We start from the raw sequence: 24,725 nt of genomic DNA, 5'->3' as shown, positions 1-24,725 counted from the left end.
TGGGTATCAGTTGTGTTGACAACTGTTGCCAACCAAGCTGAATCATTTAAATAAGGTCAGAAGAACAGGAAAAATCACTTGAACCTACTTTGTAGAAAAGCATTGAAGTTGTAACGCATGACTTTGCCGCTAACTGGACTTTCACCTTTGATGAAGGTGAGAAAATATGGACGTTACTCCAAAGCATTGCTGTTACACCAAATAATTAAATATTCATGTTATATAGATGTGTATCCATGAGCATGTCTATTTCTTTTTTTGCCAAAGAGTCATTCAAACACAGAAATGTCCAGGACGTGATCCTACACAGTGAAGTTACGTCACAGGTTGGACTCCTGTTATAAAACTCTATAATCTATTCTGTATAACCATGTTTTCACTGAAGCAAAGCGTCATTTTCTGTAGCAGACTAATGAAATGTGAAGTCTGATGAAAATAATGTTTAGGAGCCGTTCCCATAAAATTAGGATTTAGAATCAAACTGATGAAACCTTGTTCAGTCGTTTGTCTTTTGAGCTGTAAGAGAGGGGCCCGGCGGCCTCCAGGAGCCACAACAGAACATGAGGCTTCATCAGTTAATAGGTCAGTCTATAAAAGGTCACAATCATCCAGAGCCTGAGGCGACATCTTGAGGGAGCCATCAGTCCAAAAACTAAAGATATTCAGCTTATAATAGAATAAAAGTGACATTTTTTACTTGATAAATGACTTTTATAAGCAACATTTACACATGTAATAAAGGGTTCATAACACATTGCCATGCAGTTATAAGCACATCTGATTATTAATGTGTTTGTCAACAGCTATAGCCCATCCTGTGGCTGCTGTATCACCAGATAATGAATGATGGTGTAGTAAACCACAGTTGTAATGTAATAATATAAAATATGTCTTCATATAGTTTCTGACGTATGCTGTCCTTATATAACTAGATTATACTGTTATAAACCATTTATCACACGTTTAAACCCTGGTAATAAATACTGAGTAGACGCACTTAAAGTGAAGTGTTAATGTTAATTGAACTTAATGGCGATATATTTTGATTAATGGACTAAATCCACTAATTTTATTACCTCCACTCTTCATTTCATGTGTCCACACTCCAGTGGTTACCACTCATCCTGAGACTCATCCAGATGTTGGCAGCTGTGTTTTCTCGAACAGTGACAAAGCTTAACCTGACACAGTGAAGTAATAATGATTTTTGTCTCCCATTTAAAAAGTGATTGTGCAGCTCTGTTGGATGAAGCTTGTTGCTGCTGTGATTCTCATCAGTATCATCGTCAGTGCTGCAGCAGCTCTGCCAGCCTGGATTATACAGTGTTCAGTGGTTGGACGTGTGGGCTGTTTGTTATGCAGCCAGCTGTTTGTTAATTGTTTTGGAAAAAAAGGATAAATGACTAGTTGAGTAAAACCTCCTGATCTCAGGCTAACTGGTGTTAAATTCAATTATTGTAACAAATTACACGCGCAGAGTAAAACGTGTTGGCGCTCTGATTGAGTCTCTGATTTATCGTCTGTGCTGCAGAAATGAAAATCAAAGGAATTTAATGCTTATTTAAGAATATTTTAGCTCCTGGATTTTTTACTTTTGAAGTCATCATGATATAATGATATTGGAATTACAAGCACCAGCTGGGTTTGGTGTCACAGTTGTAGTGATTTAGTGCAGGTTCTCCTAACGAATCTGCTTCGGGCTCAGCTGTAAAATAAAGGAAGAAAGACAAAGACTTTGGCAGAACAACACGACGCTGACAAAACGGACTTAAACAACATTATCTACATAAAAACTCAGTATTGGAAAGTTGACAGTTTGATTCTTGAGCAGCTCACGTTGTGGAACAAGTGAAATTATACACCTCTTCTCATTGTCTTACCTCAGTGATTACAATTCAATTTCAACATGTAGAAAACCTACAGCTTTTTTTAAAGTCTTGCTTCACGGTTCCTCCCTCATGAAATTCATGGAGTCCCTCATGCAGGGAAATATAAATAGACATTCTCCTGACTGACTGACTGATTTACTCACAGCTAGTTTTTCCCTGATGTTTTCTGCACATTTGGTAGCAGCTGGTTGAACTTTGCTGCTGTCCATTATCTGATATGATGACTGTGTGTGTGCTTTTTGCTCTGCATTCACCCTGGAGATGTTACAGACAAACACAGACATAATGCACCACAGTCAGCAGAGTAGCAGTGTTGGGGTTCAAGACATTTTACTTATTTTTACAGCACTGTTACATGTTGTTAAACTCAACTGACTTTAAGTTTCAATTCAATATAGAGGTAAAGCAGTCGATTAGTTGGTTGAGGAAAGTGTGATGGATTCCCCAGATGTTCAGCAGCTGTCCATGGACAAGTTGAGGGGCTTCGTCTGACTTCTTAATGTTTCCAGTGGACTCATTTGGAAAATAAAGACCCTGCAAAAGTGTTTTAAGTATGCTTTTGATGGAAGCATTAAGTAAATGACAGTCTGAGTCACCAGTCAGTCATCACTGTAGAGGATGTAACCGCATTATTCCTGTGTTGCAGCATGGAGCTCTGTAGTTTGCAGTGAACCCACATGGGTTGGTTAGTGGTTTAAAGTAAGATCAGATTCATTTCTGTTCTAACATGAATTCATTTGCATGGTCACTGTAGAAAAACATACTTGGATAAGAGACACAAAGGTTAGAGGTACAATATGTTTACAGGGCTGCAGCTTGTTTTCTCAATTAACCCATTAATTGTTTAGTCCATTAAAAGCCAGAAAATTGTGGTAAAATTTCCTTCAATCCAATCCATCTTCAAATGTCTGGTTTCATTTGATCAACAGTAAACTGAACTGTTGATCAAGTTTGAAAAAGAAATGAAATTCAACATCTGAGAAGCCGGAACAAACAAATCTTTGGTGTTTTTGTTTTAAAAGATGAACTAAAAGTATTGTAGATGACGACTGATTTATTTTGTATCTTGGGTAAATTAAAAAAAGGTGGCTTCTCTCTTTCTAAAGAATAAAGTTTATTTCTAAAGCACGACTTAATCTGACTGAAGTGCTGCACAAAGGATGAAAGAATATAAAGGAAAAGTAAAAACACAAAGACAAACAACAACAATAAACAACCATAGACAAATACAGAATTACAGACATCACAATTGATGAAAGATTAGTGGGCCAGAAAGGCCAGTGAATGAAAACGACAGATTTTATAGTATTATTTAATATAAACATAATCTCTCCTGGGAAACTGTGTGACGAACTTACCCCAACAACAGTGATGTTAAAGTGGAGACAGGTTTAATCTCCCGCCGTACCTCTGTGTTCACACAGAAGCTTTTCCTGCAGGACTCACTGATGATTTTCATGCTACACATATTTGTCAGAAATCATTTTCTATCCACACAAGATGAATGGAGCAGAGAGGAGCAACATTTCTGCTGCTGATCCCTTCAGTGTTAAAAAAGGAGAATCTGTAGCAGGGAAAACTTCGACAATAATTTGTCTTAAATCTCCATATTTAACTTCATCAAACCTCTCTCCAGCACATTTTCTCATTGTTCCCGCTCTCTTCAGAGTGTGCTGCTGCGCAAATCAATTTCATTTACACTTCAGTCACGAAAGAAGCGTCACACAATGTTCCCTGAAAATTTGTGAATTAAATCAGGGTATTGGCATGATTGTAGCGATTCGTATCAACCTGTCATGTTTCATCACCGCACCTGTAGTCACTTAAACATGACAACTGCATCATACATGGTTTAAATGATTCATACGGGAGCAGGAGGAGGTCCGCTGAGAGATCCTGAGGGAGAGTTAATTGTCCATTACAGTGGACAAAAAAACAGCAGTGTTAAATATGCAGTGGAGCTTCTCTTTCTCGTTAACCTGAAGAAAAGGTCCTCTGCAGCAAATGTAAATTAGTTAGAAAGACGTTAGAGACCATATTTCTTCATCCATCTTTATGTCCTCTTCTCTCCACTTTGCTGTGTTTACTCTCATCTTTCTCCATATTTCATGTTCTGCCGTGCAGTTTTTCTAACCTCTATCTGCTCTTTTTCATCTTTCCTTCACAGCTCACTAAACATAAACTTTATAATTCCCGCGGGTGCTGCGTTCTTCCCTGGATTCTTGTGCGGTTTGAGGGCAGGAGATGTGCGGCGTATGTCTGGCTCTGACGAGACTGTAAATCTCCAAACATACGAGAGGCAGCACATATAATCTGTCAGGCTGTCTAGAGAGATGTGGGTTCTTTCTTAAAGGTCCCATACAGTCTAAAGGTAGATGACCATGTGTTGTGTGATTATAGATCAGGTCTAGGTTCTATATTAATACTGTGAAAGCATCAAAGCCTCAGTCCACAGAGAAATGCACACAGCCTGTATTCACAAACTGAGCCTTAAAACCAGCCTTCAGGACATGTGGAACTTTGTGATGTCACAACAAAGCATTCACCGCTGTCAGCCATGACCCAAGCCCCGCCCACCTGGACTTGGACAGGTTTTGCCAACCAGGATTTGGTTTCTCTGAGTGTTTACCTGAAATCTACTATATTTTCATTGGATCACTCGGAAAACAGTCAGCCAATCAGAAGAGAGTCTCAGAGCCTCTTCTCTTCTGATTGGCTCACCAACCTGTTGTTACTAGAGCTCCAGAGAGAAGCTTGAGAAAGATGTAAAACTATATTGAGATGGTTTTTGGTTCTTAAAACCACAAATATATCTTCTTATGGATCAACACTTCAAAGAAAACACAGGAGAAAAGGAAAATATGGACCTTTAATGTTGTCTATACAAAACACTGATTGGCTCAGTTGTTTTTCCAAACAAAGTGTAACATATGGGACCTTTATATCACCAAACACTATTAATGTATAAGGCGCAAAGCCCAGAGAGATCATTTGGTACATCAGATTGTATGTGTGCATTTTATCCGTAAATTTTATATCTTTTGACGTGATGGTTTCCTACATATCTGTGTACTCATGCGTGGCTGAGGGCCGCGCTCCTGGCTCATTGTAGGCTCAAGAATCCAAACGGCTCCCATGCAGCGCTCGCAAAGACTTACACAGCCGAGACGCACAGATGCATGAGGCGATCGGAGCTGGCTCCACGCAGCACTGTGGGAGCTCATTACTGTATTCTTTGGGCTGGAAAATGTCTGTCAGTAAAGATTCATTAAAAGCCAACCTGCTGCAGCGGCTCCTGGTTGTGCTGTAATGAGAGGTCCTTCACAAGCTGGGGCTCCCCCAGCGGCTTCAAATTGCACAGGTGAAATATCGCCGGCGATCTGCGTTACGGGTTTGTAATTGAGTTGGGCTTCGATGTGGTCATTAGCGTGACATCACTCGTGTTTGCTCGTTTCTTTACGGCTGAGCAGTTGAGGGCAGTTTGGTGTTGTCTGCTCTGGGGCCATTTAATTTATCTTTCCTCAGAAACATTTCACTCAGCAGCTTGCCCGTCCAGTTTTTCATAATTTCTACTCTATCCTCCCCTCTGAAAAGTTAAATTGATTGGATAGTTTGTCTATCATTATTGGTGTAATTCAGGCATTTAGAGCCTGTTTTTTAGAGTCGGTTTGTTTAACCCGACTGACTGAGCTGCTCTAATTTTATCTTCAGGATTCAGCTTCCTTTTGTAGAGCTGTGTTGGTAGAGGATGATGTAAGAGCTGCTTTGTCTGAGCTAAACTGTTTAATTTGTCTGTGCCTGTGTGCTAAAAGCTTTCCCTTTCAGTGCTTTTGTTTCTTTCCATTGATTATCAAGGGCATTTTGTTTGTCTTTGTTTGCTCGTTCTGTTTTTTTTTTTTTGTTTTTGTTTTTTTTTCTGAACATTGTGCTGCCACGTCTCAACATCATCTCCGATCTTTCTTTCTCTATCCGTTCTTCTTCTTCTCTGCTAACTTCTTATCTTGTGTCCCACAGACTCGTACGCCACGTGTGACACGACTCAGCCCGACACAGCCGGCTCTCGCTGACCAGGCCAGCAGGGTATCCTTCGCGTCAGCAGAAAATCTGGAAACAATGTCCGAGCCCGACATCCCCATCGGCTTTAACCGGATGAACCGGCTGCGCCAGAGCCTGCCGCTGGCCCGCTCGTCCAGCCAGGCCAAGCTGCGGGCACCAGGTCAGAAAATAATCTGCACCCTGTGCTACACTGTGACCTGTGGGCTTGAACTCTTCATATTCTGTACAGTAGATGAGCACATGTAAGGGTTACATAGAATAGTTTTTAGTTTGGTCTCTAACATTGAGAGGAAGTGCATGTTTGCTGCATGAGTTGACATGACTAGAAACTTGAAATAGTTCTGTAGAAATTATAATTTCAGTTCATCACCAACTCATGCCAAAGATGTTCTATGTTCATATTTTTAAATCCAGGTCAACTCTGAGTTTTATTTTGTTACCTGTGTGTGGTTCCCTCTTTTTCTTATTTTTTCTATTTTTTAAAAATACTCAACTTTATCACTGAGATATTTTTTTTAGCCTTTTAAGGCGTGTGTCCATATAGCGTTTTTCTCTGGCACTTGATCAAATGCACTGTGCATTGGTTTTGTTTCTATGACAACAGTATATCTACGTGTATATATATAACATATCACCACCGCCATGTAAGATAGACTAGCATCTCCCCTTTGCGTTTTATTATTATTTGTTGGACATTGTTTTTTCACCATGAGCACCACCACTTGGGATAAGTAGACGGGGTCGGAACATGCTTCTCCTTCATTATCTTAGTTACCATGGTGATGAGTACCACCCCATCCAATTGGTTGCCTGAAAAGGAGCTGCAATGACGACACCAGTACCCTTCAGAAAAGTTAGTGCTCGGAGTGAGAGGGTCTTTCTGCAGACTGCAAGAGAGGGGCGTAACTGCAAGTTACAAAACGAGATGTTGTTGCCAGGATGGCAGATCGTGTGAAGACAACGGTAGCTGGACACGAGGACAGAACTGACTGTTTTAAGTCTGTTTCTCTATGATTTCATGAATAATTTCCAACACTCCAAAATATTATAAGATATATCAGTTTAAACCATCATTTGCCGTCCATCAATATTCTATGTCTGGGTGGCAGGGGCAGCAGTCTATACAGTGCCCCCGCCACTTCCTCCAGCTCTTTGCCAGTTGACAGTGCCTCTTTGTTTGGACTGAGAATGAGCTGCTAGCTGCAGTGCGGACTGGTAAAATGGATCTGTCCCATCTCGTGTGTGGGTTGGTGCTCCTGTCACTGTCGGAGCCTCAGAGTGAGACCCTCCAGGCGGGAAATGTTTGTTTCTACAATGTATTCAAGGGTCCTACACGGCGGCTAGCAGCTAGTTGACATGCCTGCCGTGCTTAAACCTCTTTCACACTGGACAAGAAGGCACAGCGGTATGATGTAATATAAAGTGGGTGTAACTCTAAGTATTGCAGCCTGCAGACAGATCCTTTTGCAGAGCGCTCTGAGAAACAACGCAGGGTGCAGCATTTTTTCTCTCGGCCGCCGCATGCAGCCGCGTTTGTTCTCTCTTCATCAGGGACAACTGAAAGAACGACACTGGCGCAGTGAAAAATATCTTAGCAGCTGTTGGATGGATTTGCAACAAAATCAGTACTTTCATTTGTGTTTCCCAGAGGGTGAAGCCGCCTACTGGTGTCTTGCTACATCATCTAGCGCCACCATGAAGTTGATATGTGGCCTAGAGTGAAATGTCTCAACTACTATTGGATAGTAGTTTTATTCATTCATCCGATCGTCTGTTGTTTCATCTAGAACCATCTTTAGGTCAACCTACAAAACAATTGACTGTCATTGTGAGCATGTTAGCATCCTGCTGTTAGCATTTAGCTCACGGCACCACAGTCCCCACAGTACAGCCCCACAGAGGTGCAAGCATGGCTGCAGGTTGTTGGTCTTTGTTCATCAGTACAACTCACCTACAATTATGAGAAATACTATATTCATGACCTGCGCTGACACAGCTCTTCATAAAGCCTTAGTAACAGCCTCATCTCATGTTTACCTCTAACACTCACATTTTAGTGCCTTTACTGTCAGCTAATATTACAGCAACAGTGCCGACGTTTGACACCACTTCCTGCTTCGTGCTGATCCACCCTCCTTTTCCATCACAGCTAAGTTTGCAGTTAGATCATTTGAGACAGGGATGTTGGAGCCATGCTGTTTTCCTCTGTTGCCGTGTGAACAGTGATGCAGGGAAACAAAAGGCCAATGATTCAGCTGACATGTGGTGGTTTGAATCAGGCAGCTCACATTACTGTATCCTCACTTTCACTGTCTTGTCTTGTCTCGGGCTTGATCACTGTTGTCCAATCTATTGACAGTGTCCCTTTTGATTGACAGGCCGAGAGCCAATCACACCCTGGACTTGTCCATGCGTATAAACTATTAATCTTGTTTGATGTGTTTGACAGACAGTAGCAAACAAGACACATTAGTTGTGACTGTGTAGTGGTGTCCTCTTACAGGGAGTCGCTTATGTGTGTTGACTGAAGGCATCAAATGTCAACGTAGTAAGCCTGGCGCAGCCCTCTGAGTGTCGAGTCAAAGTCAGACCTCATTCGACTGCCTATAGGAGCCCTGAATATAAAGAGAGCTGTCTCATCAGTCAGTCTACCTGTCAGCTTTGATTAATGACTTTGGCAGCAAGTGAAATCATCTGCTGCTTAGAATGAGCTTTGTAGCATATGGAGGATGAAGATGTATTTGTGGGAGTTAGAAAAGGTAGGACAACATGCAGCTGGAATTCCTGATATAACATTTTTTTTTTAATGTGATGCACTATACCGCTAAAGGGAGGAAGCTAACTGTGTCGTTTCATGTGACTTTTTATCTTTTGGTGTGATACACATCAAGACACAGGAGAGAATTAAAGGATTAAAGGTCCCATATTTGACACATTTCCTGCCTCTCCTCTGATTGGCTGACTGTGTTTTTGCTTGATCGAATAAAAATTTAGCAGATTTCAGGAAAACACTCAACACAAAAACCTAGCAACGGACGGTAGGGTCCAGGTGGGTGGGGCTTGGGCATGGCTGAGAACAGTGACTGTTTTGTTGTGACATCACAAAGTTCCAAAGTTCATACGGCTGGTTTTAAGTCTCAGTTTGTGAATACAGGCTGTGTGCATTTCTCTGTGGACTGAGGCTTTGATGCTTTCACAGTATTAATATAGAACCTAGACCTGATCTATAATCACACAACACATGGACATCTACCTTTATACTGTATGGGACCTTTAATACACCTTTGGTTTTATTACTCGTCAGCAAAAGTTATAAGAAATACAATCTGTAGATTATTTTACATGTTACACAATAAATCAAGTTTTTTGAGGCAGTAAATTACATGTACAGTTATTTAATCATACTACCAATTCACTATGGTACCAGTTAGCAGTGTTTGCCGCATTCCAGTTATAGTTATTTGCCTTTTTCCAGGGTCCTCAAGACCCACAAAAATCTATGAGGTTGCCAGGAGGTGGTGGGATGGTTGTGTGTATGTTTTTGAATATGCAAAAAGATTTTATTCAAGCTAACATCAGTGTTTAGTTGCTGCCTCTACACTCTCACTGGGTGCAAAAAGTCTAATATATTGAGGTGTAAATTGTCCCTCCACTCTCTTCAAACTTCATCTCCCCCTCACCCCTTCAACCATCGTGGATCTCCCTCATTGCTCCTCCCCATCCATAAATGCAGGGATCTTGTTCCTCCAGCTCGGAGAGGAGACTCGCCGGGTCCATCTGACCCACGAGCTGACCAGCCTGGACACTCTGAGGGCCCTTATTGTGCACATGTTCCCCCAGAGGCTCACCATGGCCATGCTCAGGTACGCCTGGATCACATGACACTGATATCTGTCACACCTATTGATCTATTTAGTGTCACATTTACACTTCATTTGGTGCAAGTTCTACCAATCAATCACAAGATGAGATGTGTAAATGACACACTGCTCTCAGCCTCAGACACAGATATAGAAATAATAAGTCTTGTAAACAGATAAGGAAACAGATAAAAATCCATAAAGCTAAAGGAGGTGTGAAATTGCCACTTTCAGGCCACACGTTGACACAGATGCATAAAATCTCATCTTTAGAATCAAAGCAAAGAATCCTGCTGAAATAACAGGTTGAAGTTAAATTTGAATTCTCCTCAGTGTTTGTGTAAAGAAACATAAACTATAATGATACTGCAGGTATTGTTCATATTCCTTCATCTTTTAACCTTTAATGCTCCGGTATCTGTCTGTCCCTTCACAACATTAAGTATTTGGGAGGACCCATCATGCTGTTAGGAGGAGGAAGCTAGCAGGCTAGGCTAACAAGTGGTGGAACAAGTAGAAGCTAGTTAGCACTGATTCCCACTAAACCTTACTTTAGGATGGTATTTACAATAATCAGCTCACAAAAAAAAATGCAAATAATTTCTTAGTGAAACTGAATTTCAGTTTCTGTTTTACTTTAAGCTCAGGCCTTGTGTTAAAGTGGTGTGTATACAGGATGAAAAAATCCAATTTTACCGACAACTGGGCCAAAAAATCAATGAGCATTTCCATCGTCTTAATTGAAGATTATCTGCTCTGAAACAGCTGATGACGGTCTCGCACCAAATGACTTTTCAAGCGATTTCACTCTTACAGACTCATTTCCTATGTCGGAATAAAGAGTTGATGGTGAGCAAGGAGGCACAAGAATGTGAGTTGTTTGGTGTGAGGTTGGCATTAAATACATAAGGAAGGCAAGGGTGATTGGACTAAAACCTCTGTGACTTATGACACATAGTCTTCAGATGTGAGAGGGTGTCCTCTAGTGTCTGGTAGGTATTTACAGTTCACATTATTATTGCTATCAGGATTCTGTAAACGCCAGACTCAGTGAGTATTACATTTCTGAGTTCAATATCAAAATGCGTCCTCTCATTACAGCGGCTTCATGCACTTAAAGATCTTCCAATTTTCCTCCCACTCTGTAAATGAATGTACATCACTGGTTATTAGCAGATAATAGCTGCTGAAATTGTCTTTGCATGGACTATTTATCAGTGTTTCGCTCCTTTTTTTTCGTTTTTGTTTTGATGACTATTGACGTCCAGGTCTCCCAGCACGGCTCTGCTGATCAAAGATGAGACCCGTAACGTCTTCTATGAGCTGGAGGACCCGCGGGACGTTCAGGACCGCTGCGTAATTAAGATTTACTGCAAAGAGCCCGTCTACGGCACCTACCCCGGACACCACAGCCCCCACCTGGCCAACGGAGACCTGCGGGTAGGTGTGTGTGTTTGAGTGTGTGGTTGTTGTTAGCGCTGCACCAAGAATTTAAACAAGTTTCTGATAGAAAAGTGCAATCACAGGAGAGAATGAGTGAGATGTTACACTGCTCCCGGCTTTTCATCTGCATTAGCTTTGTGTTATTGTGATGCCAAGAAAACGATCCTGCTTCAATCATAGTCACCTTTTCCTTCATTACCCATTCATTGTGTGTGCAGCTGGCTTCTGACTCATAGATTAGGGAGCGAGACAAACACTTGTCTCTTTCTGGCAGAGGCCGATAGCAGCCAACCAAATCATCCCACAAATAATACACTTTATAATTCCCCTTGAAAATTGTTATTTATTCACACCCACGGCTGTAACTGTCTCCCACGTTCACGCTCTGATATTATTTTCTGTGTGTTTACAAACACTAGTTTACATTGCATAACGTGTCCAAGCATAAGTGCAGCCTCATCCGCTCTCTGAGGGTGAGTCATGTGACCTCACTCCGGCGCTGGGCCAGAGCCAGCCTGTCACATCATCGTGCTGACTGGGCCGGACGCCAGCAGACTGTGAAATGACATCAACACTGTTCTGGGATGATAGACCGTGGACCCCGTTCATCCGAGGACTGGGTCATGGATCCAGACTTGGACTGTTGTAGTAGAAGTATTTTGAAACGGAAACTGGACGGTAATTATTACTAATTATTTTATATACCGCTTTTAACCTGAGAACAAAACAAAAAGAGGGCTGTGGAAACTGCTGACATACAGTTTGAGGTTCAGAGTCCCGCTCATGGACACTTCAGTATGTAAAGGTAGAATCTGGAATCAAACCCTGTGGCTAATGAACGACTTCCTTTACCACCTGACACACAAATATAAGCCCAAGTCATTTCTGTGTGAGCTGCTTGTGACCGCATGATCACGTTTGGTTAAGTGAAGTGCTGAATGACCTGTTGTCGGTCTCAGGACTTTCATTTCCCCAGGTGCCTACTTGCATTTGTACGTCATTGTATATAGTATTTTCTAATTTATCTTATTTATTCTAAATTCTGTTTCTATTCTTATTTTATTCTGTATTATATTTCCCCCCTTGTGCTGCTCTTCTTCTGTGCAGCTGTGTCAATTTGAATTTCCTGTACGTGGGATCAATAAAGGTACATCTCATCTTGGTGGGTCCATGTGGTGCTGGCGACATCATCAGATCTGTTCAATGAATGACTTACCTGTCGGTCCACACGTTTACATCTCAGGATTTTGTTTGTTTTGTGTTTTTTTGTGAATGCGAACGAAAGGGTGTAATTGTCATTTGATTTTTTAAGTTTTTACTGGTCTGGACCAAACTACAGAGAGAGAGCATGAGACGCTCCGTGCTGAAGGTCGGGATGATAAAATGTCATAACAGAGTCCAACCTTTATTTTAGATGTTATAAACCTTTGTCTACAGTTAACATCTGTGGTGCAGAAAAAGGATGGGAAGCCCCGTCTCTAGCCATTAATCAGCTGATTGTTTTCTCTCTGGTAGATGCTGCAGCACTGGTTGTAAGTGTGTTTACCTGTATCTTCCCTCCTCTTATCGATGAGCCATAATGGGGTTCATCTAAACTCATCAGGCAGCTGCCGGCAAAAAAAATAAGTGTGGCATCAGCCTGATTAGCATGATTACTAAAGCTTTATGAACTGCCAACAGATAGAGTGGCTAATGTCATTCAGGTCTGCAGTGTCAGTGTTTTCTGTACAAGCCTTTTCCCTTCTGTTGTCGTCTAATTCCACTGTGATTATGGAGATGAGGAAGCGCTAATTTAAAGTGTTGGATAACGCTGCTTTTATAGAATAGAATAAATTATAAAGCAGATATATCGCATTACAGAAGCAGACATGTGCAGTGCACACTGAAAAATGAATCTGCATGTTAAATAGTAGACAGCTGGCTGTTTCTGACACTCTTGCTGCTGTCAATCAAACACCCCGAGGCCTTTAGTTTTCATGCGTGTGTGTGTGTGCGTTTGTGTGTGTGTGTGAGAGAGATGGTTGTTCTGCCGGCAGGTGTGTGTGTGTGTGTGTGCCCGCACCATGTTTTGGAGGTCAACCGCTCTGTCTCCCCTGTGATCGGTCGCCGTCTCCAGCTCGTGCGCTGAGCTCTGAAATCTTCCCAGCGTTTTACAGCCTTATCAAAGCAGCAGGCTTACCTTGAGTTTTATGTGTATAAGGTACATTGGCTGCTGCTGCCACCGCCAAGGTGAGCGACGAGGACGTGTGTGTGTGTATGTGAGCTTATTGAACCCAAGCCAGCACAGCCAAGATCCCCTGATTGCAGACCACAAAAGCCTGGCCAGGATTACTGAGGTCCATCCAGGCCTCTGACGGCAGGATAGAAATATGGTTAAGGATGAGATTGATTGGCAGATTTCCCGCAGCGGGGGCCGGCCCTGAAAGGTGGCATGGGACGACTCTTTCGGCGGTGCACCTGTAATAGATGTCTTGTGACTTCAGGGGGTCTTGAGAGGTGGGGATGAGATGACCGTGTGTCTTCAGCACGGTTAAAGGATGGTGTCGATACGGGGCTGTTGCTAAGATACACGATGGAAGATGATGGCAGTAGAGTCATTAGTCTGCTGTGAGGCTGTCCACAGGGTGTTGTTGTAAGAGGCCTAAGGGTTATTATGGGGAAATATTGGTTTTTCAATTTGCATCGTCTCCAGGAGATAGCCTCGTGCGTCATAAGCAATTACAGTGTTGTCTTCTTTTGTGTTTCCTTGCTGTATCTATTACTCTTGGCTGGTGCCTTCACTTGCACCGTGCTCTACTGCTGCTGCTGCTCTCCGCTCTGCTTCGCTTCGCTTTGCCTTTCTCTCACACATTTGGGATTGATGCCAAAAGATAATCCCTTCACGCTCAGTCTGTCAATAAGCGATCAAGTGCAACTTGAAACACACTTAAAGGGGCAATTTAGAGTCTTTCCTGTCAATCTTGAAACAGCATCTGTGAATTGCTGTGAACCGTTACAGTGAGCGGCACCGACTTTTTGTGATGAAGATTTTTTTTTTTTCTTTTAAATGGCTCGCTGCCGGGTCATTACTCACTTTTTGTGATTGTTTGAAAAAAAATATTAAATGGACAAAATTAAAGGGTAAGATTTCAGGGGGAAAGTGAACTGACCTGAAAGTCACTTATGAAGCTTCCTACTGACTCCATGGGAAGGGTGTGACACAGTGGCGTGCTCTCAGGGCAAAGAAAGCGAGCAGTGCTTGACCAGTTAAAGCTAATAATAGATATCAGTTGGAACAATACTGAAGTGAAAGAGATATCTCTCCTTACATCTCATCTCAGAAGAGCAAAGTGGGGTCCAGGGACCCCCAGGGGTCCTTGAGGGGGTCTCTGGGGGTTACCAACAAAAAGGGGGATCATTTATCAGGTTTAACAGGTTGTACATTTTAACATGGGAGTCTATGGATGTCTATGGTGATTGACTCACAGTTGTAGCTAACCTCAAGTGGCCTTGGAGAACAGCAGTTTTTGGTACTTCCATGTTGGCTTCATTTTTCAGCCTCTGAGGTTGATGCTTGGCCTCAGCAGGCTATTGTTTGTGGAGGCTAGCTTGACTACCAGCCGCCGCATCTATCATTTTTGTAATTTCCGTTGGCGTAACTGTGTCCCATTCAAACCTTTTATTTATACAGTGAAGGCTTAGAGCAAGCTCTCTTTTTCAAGGATGCCCTGAAACAAAATATACAATATGAAAAACAATAATCCACAAATGTGCAAACAGTTGACAAAGGCTGGGGCTCATCAAGCAGAGGGAGGAGCTGCATTTTTTTTTTTAGGACGTTTGCACATTGAGGATCTTCCTTGGATCTTTGACAGAAGTGCGCTTGTCAAGCTAGGTGGTTGTTCAGCTCTGCTTACCAATCTGTAAAAGTCACTTCACACCACTAGCGTGACGTCCCGGTCTTGACTAGACTCCTACCTGAGAGTGGAAATCATCATAATGACGTAATGCAGTTCCAGTTTTGCGTATTAGACGCTGATAGAATTAGAAATACATCATTATTTATGTGTAGGCTTTATATGAACAGACGAATAATAAAGAGCTACCTAGGTTCCATGCAACAAATATGATGCCAAATATAATAAATAGCTTAAATCTCTTAATGATATTAACCAGTAATCCTTCTGCATCAACCTGTGGACACAACAAAGCAAACCCAACAATAGATGTACAGTACACGCAATTTAAAATGTTAAAATAATTTGATTAACCTGCGTGACAGATCCCAGTCAGCGCCATCCAGTATCATGTTACAACACCAACATCTGCGCCACATGTTGCTTGTACTACAAAATAATTCATACACAGCAGTGATACATCTCTTGTTATAGGTGCCATGTTGAATTTCTGTTTATATTCAGTGTCACCCACCAATGTGAACTGTGGTTTAAGGTTTGAGAAATGTGTTAAAGCTTTTGCAAAGCTGATTTATGTATTTCATTATGCCTCTGCGACAGCCAGAGCCTGAGGCATATTATAGTCAGGTTGTCCATCCGTCCCATTCTCCTGAACGCGATCTCAGTAACACCTTGATGGGACTTCTTCAAACTTGGCACAAACGTTCACTTGGTCTCAAGGATGAACTGAATAGATTTTGGCTGTCTGAGGTCAAAGGTCAAGGTCAGTGTGACCTCAGAAAACACTTTCTAGCCATTACTCAAGACTTCACACAGCAATTGTGACAAAAAATTCACACAAATGGTTCATATTTTCTGTGACTCTGGATTTAACCTGAAACTAGTCACAAGGCGGCAATTCTAGGTTTTCGAACCTTTATTGCTTGTGATCCATGTTTACTTAACTCGCACTCTTCTTCTGCTTTTTGTTGGCGCACTGCTACATTTCTTGTCCCATTATAGCCGCCTATAGATCAGCTGGAGATCATTGCTCCATGGTCAGCAGGGTGTACCTTGTGGTGGGAAAATTTACTTATGCCCCTTATGTCATTAAGTGTTAGGAGACACACATGAAAACACATACTGTAGCTTTAACTCAGTTATCAGTGATTTTAAAATACATTATTTCAAACTAAACAAATTATTGTTGAAATTCTTGGCTTTGACAGACCCACATCGTTACTGTTGCAGAGCATCTTGTTGCCTGTCGTAGTCGAGGTTGTGGGGAACTTGTTTTTGTGGAGGGAACATGTGCTCTGTTTTGGATCCTGCACAAAGTCAGTAAAAGAAATTATTTAATATATATTTGTTTTGCCAAAACAGTGTTTTAATGAGATTTAACTGCCATCTCCTGGCATGAGGACACCTCTGGGGCTCTCCCACAGAGAGAGAGGAGAAACTGATGAAATGTTTTACTCCCAGGCCTAAAAGAAGCACCCAGGATGCATCGCTCTCAGAGGTTCTGTGTGTGTTGTTGTGTTTATTCACAGAGGGAGATGGTGTACGCCCCTCAGGACTCTCCACCCAACCGCCGCCTCAGCAACCCGCCCATGTCTTCCCAGCACTCGTCCTCCTCCGCCTCACCTCCTCAAGGCTCGCCGTCCCGCGCCCGCCTCCTCTACAGCGGCGGCAGGCCCTCCTCCTACGCCGGGCCGCCCCACCACACCCACTCCCTGCCGCACCCACACTCCCAGTCCCACCACTCCTCTCCCCACCAGCAACCACAGCTCCACCAACCCCACCACACCCAGCCGGCCTTCTGTGCCTCCTCCAGTGCCATCCTGGAGCGCAGGGATGTGAAGCCCGACGATGAAGTGGGGGGGTCCAGGAGCATGGTGCTGCTGCGGGGGGACGATCGAGGTGGAGGGGGGATTTACGCCGACCCCTACTCTCTGGGCGCAGAAACAAGTCGGCTGAGTCTCGCAGGAGGTCCTCACTCTCCTCTCCCAGCCCGAGCCGACCCATACGGCTCCTTGTACCGCCGGGGAGGGGGAGGCGGAGGAGGAGGTGGGGGGGCTGGATCAGTGCGCTCACTCACTTCCTATTCAGCAGCCGCTTTACAAGGAGAGCTGATGGAAAGCGGCGCCCTCTACAGGCCAGGAGGACCGCTTTATAACGACGCCTACGCCGCGTCCGTGTTGGCCATGGGGCTGCGGGTGCCGCCGCCCTCCTCCCCGCAGAAGATCCCAGACGTGAGGGATTCCTATGCAGGCACCATGCCCGGCCGTGGCTCCCCCGGGAGGCAGAGCTTGAGGAGGGACTCTGTGACGTCCTCCGTGTTCGGGGACAGTCCCAAAGCCCGAGGCCAGGGCGCAGGGTTAGGTCTGACCTCAGAGCAGCTCTGCCTGATGGCCGGGCCTGGAGGGGAGGGAGGGGGCGCCGGAGGCTTTGGCTCACCTCTGCTGGGGAACGAGACGGAGACCAGGTAGGACAGAGCTTCAAGGTGTTTTTGCATGTTGTTGTTCACGTGACAGACCACTGCAAACTACAGGATCCAGCTCATTGACTCTCTTATAGAGGAAAAGTTGAACTGATGAACTCGTCACCTCACTTCAGTCCACAGTACTCAGGTGTTTTGACTGGCAGCTCACGGTGGCCACCGTTTAATAATGTTAGACATGTAGGAAAAGTGATTTTTGCACAACTGTATACAGACAAGTACAGGTGGAGGTAAAACAGAAAAAAACCCATAAACTATAGGTAAACATCTGTAAAACATCTGTTAGTAGTAGTTTTTCTTTGGTGTGTGAATGCAGGGAGCGGATGGAGGCCATGGAGAAGCAGATAGCCAGTCTGACTGGACTGCTGCAGAGAGTCCTGAGCAGAGCGCCTGAGGCAGAGAGCCCGTAAGACAGACACACACACACACACACACACACACACACACTCACACACACTGAATGTGAAATCACTCCTTTTACAGACACGTTTGCCTCATGTTCTATGTATTATTTTTACTTTTTAAAATATAATACTACTTATATGTGATTGTACAAAATATCAAATGCAACATTGGAAGATATAGAAAAATACAGAACTATACAAAAGTTTTAGGCACTAAAAATAAAGTTGAGGATGTTGTTTTCAAAATAAAAGCCATGAATAGTTTTATTTATCAATTAACTTCATACAAACCTGAATCAGATCAGTATTTGTTGTGACCCCCCTTTACCTTTGAAACAGCTCCAGTTCATCTCAGTTCACCTGCTCACTGTTCTTCAGGTAGGTTGTTCCAGCATCTTGGAGAACCTGCCACAGTTCTTGTGTGTCTTCATGTGATCTCAGACTGACTCCATGATGCTGAGATCAGGACTCTGCGGGGGTCAGTCCATCTGTTCCAGGTCTCCTGGTTCTTTATGACTGTATGTTTGGGCTCGTTGTCCTGACGCCTCCGTGATGCGATTGTGAGACAGATCAGAATCTAAAAATCTAAAGAGCCTAAAACTTTTGCACAGTCCTGTAAATAAAGTAAAAATGTTCATGGCACAAACACAGTTACTGCTGAGCAACACAGCATCTGCCAGGTGATGATTCATGTCTCCTCTCTGCTGTTGATCATATAGGGAATCATGAAGGAGCGAGTGATTTCAGACACATCTGCACACGCACAGTAGAGCAGTACACTCTGAATGCAGCAGCGAGCAGCACATACTGTATATTTCCACCTTTTTCCTCCAGATATCAAGAAGCTTCTCTGTAGCTAAGTCGATAGTGTGTTCTGGCTGTAAGTACTCTGACACTTGCCTCTTCCAGGGAGAAGATTGAGTCAGCCAGTGACTGCTCAGGAACTGACAGTAAGTGCTCACTACCAAAAAAAAAAAAAAAAAAAAAAAAAAAGAGACAAACTATTTCCTATCACCGCCTGTCACTGTTCCCCACTGCCGCCTGTTTGATATCCACATAAATAGGCTCTTCTTCTTCTTGCAGAGCCGCCGCTATTTCATTTTCTCTGCATAATTTCTTAAAGTGTCTCATATGTGATTGTAATGGCTGACTCTGCAAGCTTCTTCATACTGTATGTGCCGGCTTTTTTTTTTTTTTTTTACTTCTGCTGCCGCTGTGTAACTGGTGCCCATGCTTCTTGTTTTAGCTGGACGAACTAAAAAAAAGAAAGGTAGCTACTGTTGTGTGTCTGGTTACCTGTTCCCTCGTCTGCCCCTCTGTGTTTTTATTCTTTATTTAGATCCCTATTAGCTTTCAAACTGTGTGTGTGTGTGTGTGTGTTGTCTTGAAGGATTTACCTCCCTCTCAGCTGGTGTCCTTCACTTCCCCCTTGTTTTTCTGTGTCCTTCAGTAAGAAATCATTTGAGTTGCATTTGTTTTCCTCCTTTTTTCTATGTTTTCTAAAGTCCATGGAGCATTTTTATATACTGATAAAGCTGCATGTTTAATTTGATTAGAAAGTGGCTGTTTCTCAGTGTGAAGTATCCAAGACAAGGAGATTTCACCATTTAAATTAATGTTCTCTTGTTATCTGATTCTGCATAAACATCTGGTAATTTGATCTGATAGATAAACCTGAATAGTTAGAGTATTTTTGCAGCTTAAATTGGACTTTTCTTTAGAGGAGTTTGGTTTGTTGGGAATTGATTTCTGATGCTTTTGTCTTTCTCCAGTTAAAATCTGTCAGATACTTTACAGCACTGGTCAGCAACTGGCGGCCCGCAGGTGAAAACTGGCCCGCCAGCAATAATATCTGGCCTGTCAGATTATTCTGATGGTCTAAATTTAGTTTTATCTTACAATGTCAGACTGACAGACCCACATTTAGTTATAATGTCCCAATAGAGAATCGAGCCCCACCTGAAGAAGCTTATTATACTTTCATCCATGTTGAGGGAGATTAACAGACGCTGTCACATCACTGTAGTCAGTGTACAGAGCCTAGTGATAAAATAGACCTCTAAATCACTTCCTCTTTAGCAATTTTGCCTACAAAATAAAAATGTGAAAAGTTCTCTTGCTTGCCCAACAGACGACTGAAATATCAGACATAAAAAAATAACACCAGTTCAGTAAATCAATCAGACGTATAGTATGTGACACCATACATGTGAACAGTAACAAAGCAAATTCCATTTGCATTTTCATGAATCAGTTTATCAAACTAGCCTTTGATTATGTTCTGGCCCAACATGTGATAAATTAGAAAAAAATGTACCTAGGGCCAACCGTACTTGCCGACCCTTACAGTGTCTGTCTACCACAGTGATTGGTGTGTATTTTCAGCCAGTAACACTTACAGTTAAGCTCACGCCCTTTGAGATTTTTCACAGTGTAGAATTCCTTGTAGTGTTTGATTATGCTGTGGCCGCTGGCACTGTGAAAACACTTGGATGTGGCCTTTATAGCCTTTCCCTCGTGAGCAAGCGCAATGTGCAACCAGAGGCCCACACTGAGCTCTGTGGTTTTAACCAGGATTCTCAGTCAACCAGTAACTGACTAGAGAACTACTGCACAAACTGACCATTGACATCTCTAACGCGATGTATTACAGTCTTTTGTCACTTGTTTATGTCATTTCCAGCCAGATGAAACATATTGATCATTTAAAATTTCACTATAAATCAAAAAAACGGATCATTTTGGGCTTCACTGTAGAGTGACTCAAACTGTCGTCATTGTGCTTGCAGTCGAAGTCAGGACAGTCTTCTTATTCCTCTGACCTGGTGAGGCTGCAGAAAGACGTTTGGGCGATGTTGACTTCAGTTTTCACAGGCACTTTTCTAAATCTGTCTCGAATTGTGGTGAAAAACCTCAGTGTCCTCAGCTCTCCTGGTCAGAGTTCAGGGATTTGCTCTGCAGCGAGCTGGAAGGTGTCACCTTCTCTGTAGAGGTGTTGCGCTGAGGTGTTGTGTTGGTCTGGCGGCGACACAGGAGTGCAGCTTTTCTTAGTTATAGTGGATGAAAGCGTCTTTGAAATGCAACTTTTTAAAAAACCACTCTGTTATCGATCGTCCTCTAGTTACTTTCCCTTTGTGTCGTTCTGCATGATGCGTGTGACTCAACACCCTAATTACTGTCAGAGCATTGTCATTTCAAAGGATTATCCAAGTTGGAAACACTCTTACATCTGGGGCTGTCTGGGGACTTTTTTTTTTATAATGAGATGCTTGGATTTAGTGGAAATGCTGTTTTTTCACTACTGACCCTGTTTGTCCCTGAAGCCTCCCCATGCTGTTTATCATTGTTAAGTCTACGTAAGACTGTAATCTCCTCCCTTGACCTGCAGCACAGATAGAACTTGTCCTGAATCTCTGCTGCCGCCAAATCCTGGAACAACCAATATTCAGCCAGATTTGTTTTGAGATCATGAGTCAAACCTTTTGGGATTCGGCCACCAAAGAGTCAAGGTTTCTTTCATGTTCTTTCATTTTTCCCTCCATCTTTTTATTATAAACCTTCAATCTAATTCCAGTGTTTCGGGACAACTTCTATCAGTTCCCCTGTGCTCTAAAGGAACCCAGAACCTAGCCAAGAGAATGTTCCCCGTATTGAAACAATACTTGTCGATGTGCAGCTTTGACACCTTCCGCTCCCTTGGCCCTGATGCCGCCTCCACCCTCAGGGGCCAACCAGCCCGTGGCAGTGTCCCGTCTCCAGATGCAACTCCATCTACAAGGGCTGCAGCAGAACACCAACGCGCTGCGCAAACAGCTGTCGCAGCTGCGCAACATGCAGGTGTGTTTGTGTGTAGTTGTGAATGAAAAGGATCAAAAACAGTAGGTTAATTTTGAATGTGCATGTGAATTTCATGAAGTGTACTCTCAGGTGTCAGTTTATTAGGAACACCCAGCTAAAACGAATGCAGTCTAATACAATAGTCCTGCAATAAAACCCTCCCTTATGAAAGTTATAATGTTCAGTTTGAAACACAAACAGATTTATGCAACAGCATCTACAGCCTCCAAAATAACCATATCGCACTTATTTTAGTATTTCAGTGGACCGTTTTTCCCATCAGATTCCTAGCTGCTGCTTTAAAGGAGCTATTTTTAAGTTCTGCTATTGCTACACAGCCAACGTTAGCATTAACAGCTGTTTACTTACCAGTCCTGCTAAGAGCTTTAGCCATCATTATATTTACAGGACAAGAGGTTTTAATGCGCCCTCTGAGCTGCTACTTCTGCAGAGCAGATTGGAGGCTACAGTGACTCGCTATCAGAAAGTGATCAGACAGTCTGACCTGGCTGAACCTAGCTGGTTAGCATGCTAACTTCAGTTGAAGAAAAGAAATGATAGAAATGGAAGCTTTGGTGGTGAACTCACATTTCTTCTAGACTGATAAATAAGCAGCTGTTAATGTTAATGTTGGCTTTGTAGTGATAGCAAAAACTTACAGGTACGTCCTTTAAGTCATCAAACCAGACAGCATTGAATAGACCAACAGTTGAGAGTTGGCAGTGTCTTCTCCAAAACTGTGAAACAACCTGTCCATACTGTTAAGATTAGACTCACAACTTCTGTAAATTCCTTCCAGAAAAATCCAAAGACTCGTTGCATTGTTTCTTTCATTGAAATGTTTTATTTTATGTTCTCTTTAATTGTAACTTAAATCGTTTGACACCTTTTTGATATATTTAAATGGAAGCAGTTTTATGCAAAGCACTTTGAGTTGCATCTGATGTTTGTAAGGTGCTATACAAATAAAGTTTACATGGCTAGATAGCTGCATAGCCAAATTTAGCATAAACTATTAATGGCTAGCGATAGCAAAACTTACAAATAGCTCCTTTCAAAGTTGAATCAATATCTCTGTCGAACAGTTTCAACAAAAACTGAACATTATAACCTTCATGAGGGAGGATTTAATGTAGGACTGTTGAGTTGGACCAAACTGAGGTGGTTGTCATTCAGGAGGTAGAGCAGGTCGTCCACTAAACACAGTCTCTTGTTTGGTAGCTTGCTGCTGTAAGTGTCTCTTTAAATAGATGAATTCAATTGTAAATGCTGTATAATAAACAGACATTTACCATTAGTTTTAGCTAGGCGTACCTAATGAACTGGCACCTTTGTGTATATTTGCGCATGTGTGCTCACACAGTCGTATAACAGTGTAAAATGTACACGAATGACGGGTAACATTCACCATGTGACTCTGTGTCCCAGTTGGAGAACCAGGACTCAGTCCTGTCCCTGCTCAGGCAGACGGAGTCGGAGCTGAGCCTCATGATGCTGGACGCCATGCGCACTCAGGAGGACCCGCTCCAGAGACAGCGCCTCCTCGTGGAGGAGGAGAGACTCAAGTACCTCAACCAGGAGGAGCTGCTCATCCAGCAGCTGCAGTGAGTTCACAGCACAATTGATTCATGCAACAAGCTCAGAAAACAGAGTCATTTGTCTCGGTTGCCCTGGTCCAGAGGAAAAGACATGGACAACAGGACCTCACACACAGTGACTAGGGCTGGGCATCGAACCTCAATACCTCTTTTGGACTAGCTTGTAGTGTTGTAATCTTGTTTACTTCTTCTTTGCTCAGATAGTTCCTGATTTTGGTCAAAATGTAACCAATTTTATTTAGTCAAAGTTCTTGTGCGGCTGCTAAAACATTCGAGAAATGTATTATTGTTCACCACATTGCACTGTGAGTGATATGAATCTGTGGCCCGGTCCTGCACAGTGACCTGGAGAAGTCGGTGGAGGAGCTACAGAGGAACTCGTCCGTCAACCATGGCCTGGTGACGGAGCAGGACGTGGAGCAGAAGAGCAAAGAGCTGAGGATGCTGGGAGAGACGCTCACTGAGCTCAAAAGTAAGTGTTGTTATGGCCTCGAGCATGTGTGTGGAGGTGGAGCAGTGGTTGCTGTGGCTAAGTCGTCTTTTAGCTGCATATTTTAGCCACTGTATGATGATATAAATATTCAGAATAGTAATATAATAATTTTACACGAACCAAAGAAAAACAGCATTAATCATTAAGTGTACCCCACATTTGTAGTCATAGTTCAGGTCCGTGTTTTGCTGACATATTACATGTATGTCAAACTTATGTTGCAACTAATCACAGATGAATATTTATGAATCTTCTTTGACTTTGATTGATATTCATGAAGTTCTGGTTTTAGCCTCTTGTACTGCTGCTCTGACCTGTGTCCTCCGCTCTGTATCTAGAATATTAAGGGTGGATTCCCAAGCTCAGAGGGGGCTTCATTACAATAATGTGTGGACTGACCACTCCTAGTTAGCATTTCTGCCTGCAGCCTGCAAAATGCACAGAAGCACTGTTTGCTTCAGTGTTTGAGCAGCAGGTGGACGGTGTTCAGAGCTGCGAATCGTCCACACATGAATACACGTACAGAAAGACACAGTGTGTTTTTGTCGCTGCATGTTGAGTGAGCCCCTCCCTCTCATATTGGCTGACCTCCACCGCATACTCCTCGCCGGTGCCGCCTGGATATGACAGGAAAATCCACAGCCGTCAAGAAGCTGCGACAGAAACAGCATCCTGTCTTCTCGTTATGTCTTCTTTCCCGTAATCCCCCCCCCCCCCACCCTCACTCCACGCCTCCATTCTTCCACACATCAACATCTCAACACATCCCT

General features: G+C 43.0%; 1 protein-coding gene across 1 annotated transcript in view; it reads left to right on the top strand.

Moving 5' to 3' along the window:
• LOC111219574 (SRC kinase signaling inhibitor 1-like) overlaps nucleotides 1-24,725 on the top strand; it is a 63,042-nt gene that overhangs the window by 25,089 nt on the left and 13,228 nt on the right. Inside the window, exons 3-12 of the mRNA XM_022742293.1 lie at nucleotides 5,904-6,105; nucleotides 9,679-9,808; nucleotides 11,074-11,245; nucleotides 16,674-17,608; nucleotides 17,940-18,029; nucleotides 18,937-18,977; nucleotides 19,274-19,297; nucleotides 21,704-21,864; nucleotides 23,293-23,468; nucleotides 23,804-23,934. Coding sequence (XP_022598014.1) covers nucleotides 5,904-6,105; nucleotides 9,679-9,808; nucleotides 11,074-11,245; nucleotides 16,674-17,608; nucleotides 17,940-18,029; nucleotides 18,937-18,977; nucleotides 19,274-19,297; nucleotides 21,704-21,864; nucleotides 23,293-23,468; nucleotides 23,804-23,934 — 2,062 coding nt within the window. The remainder of the gene's footprint in view (nucleotides 1-5,903; nucleotides 6,106-9,678; nucleotides 9,809-11,073; nucleotides 11,246-16,673; nucleotides 17,609-17,939; nucleotides 18,030-18,936; nucleotides 18,978-19,273; nucleotides 19,298-21,703; nucleotides 21,865-23,292; nucleotides 23,469-23,803; nucleotides 23,935-24,725) is intronic.

Source organism: Seriola dumerili, unplaced genomic scaffold, assembly GCF_002260705.1.
Source record: "Seriola dumerili isolate Sdu_G_001 unplaced genomic scaffold, Sdu_1.0 BDQW01000068.1, whole genome shotgun sequence".
Classification (NCBI taxonomy): Eukaryota; Metazoa; Chordata; class Actinopteri; order Carangiformes; family Carangidae; genus Seriola; species Seriola dumerili.
Note: the sequence above shows the minus strand (reverse complement) of the source record. Positions and strands in the feature narration are given on the sequence as shown.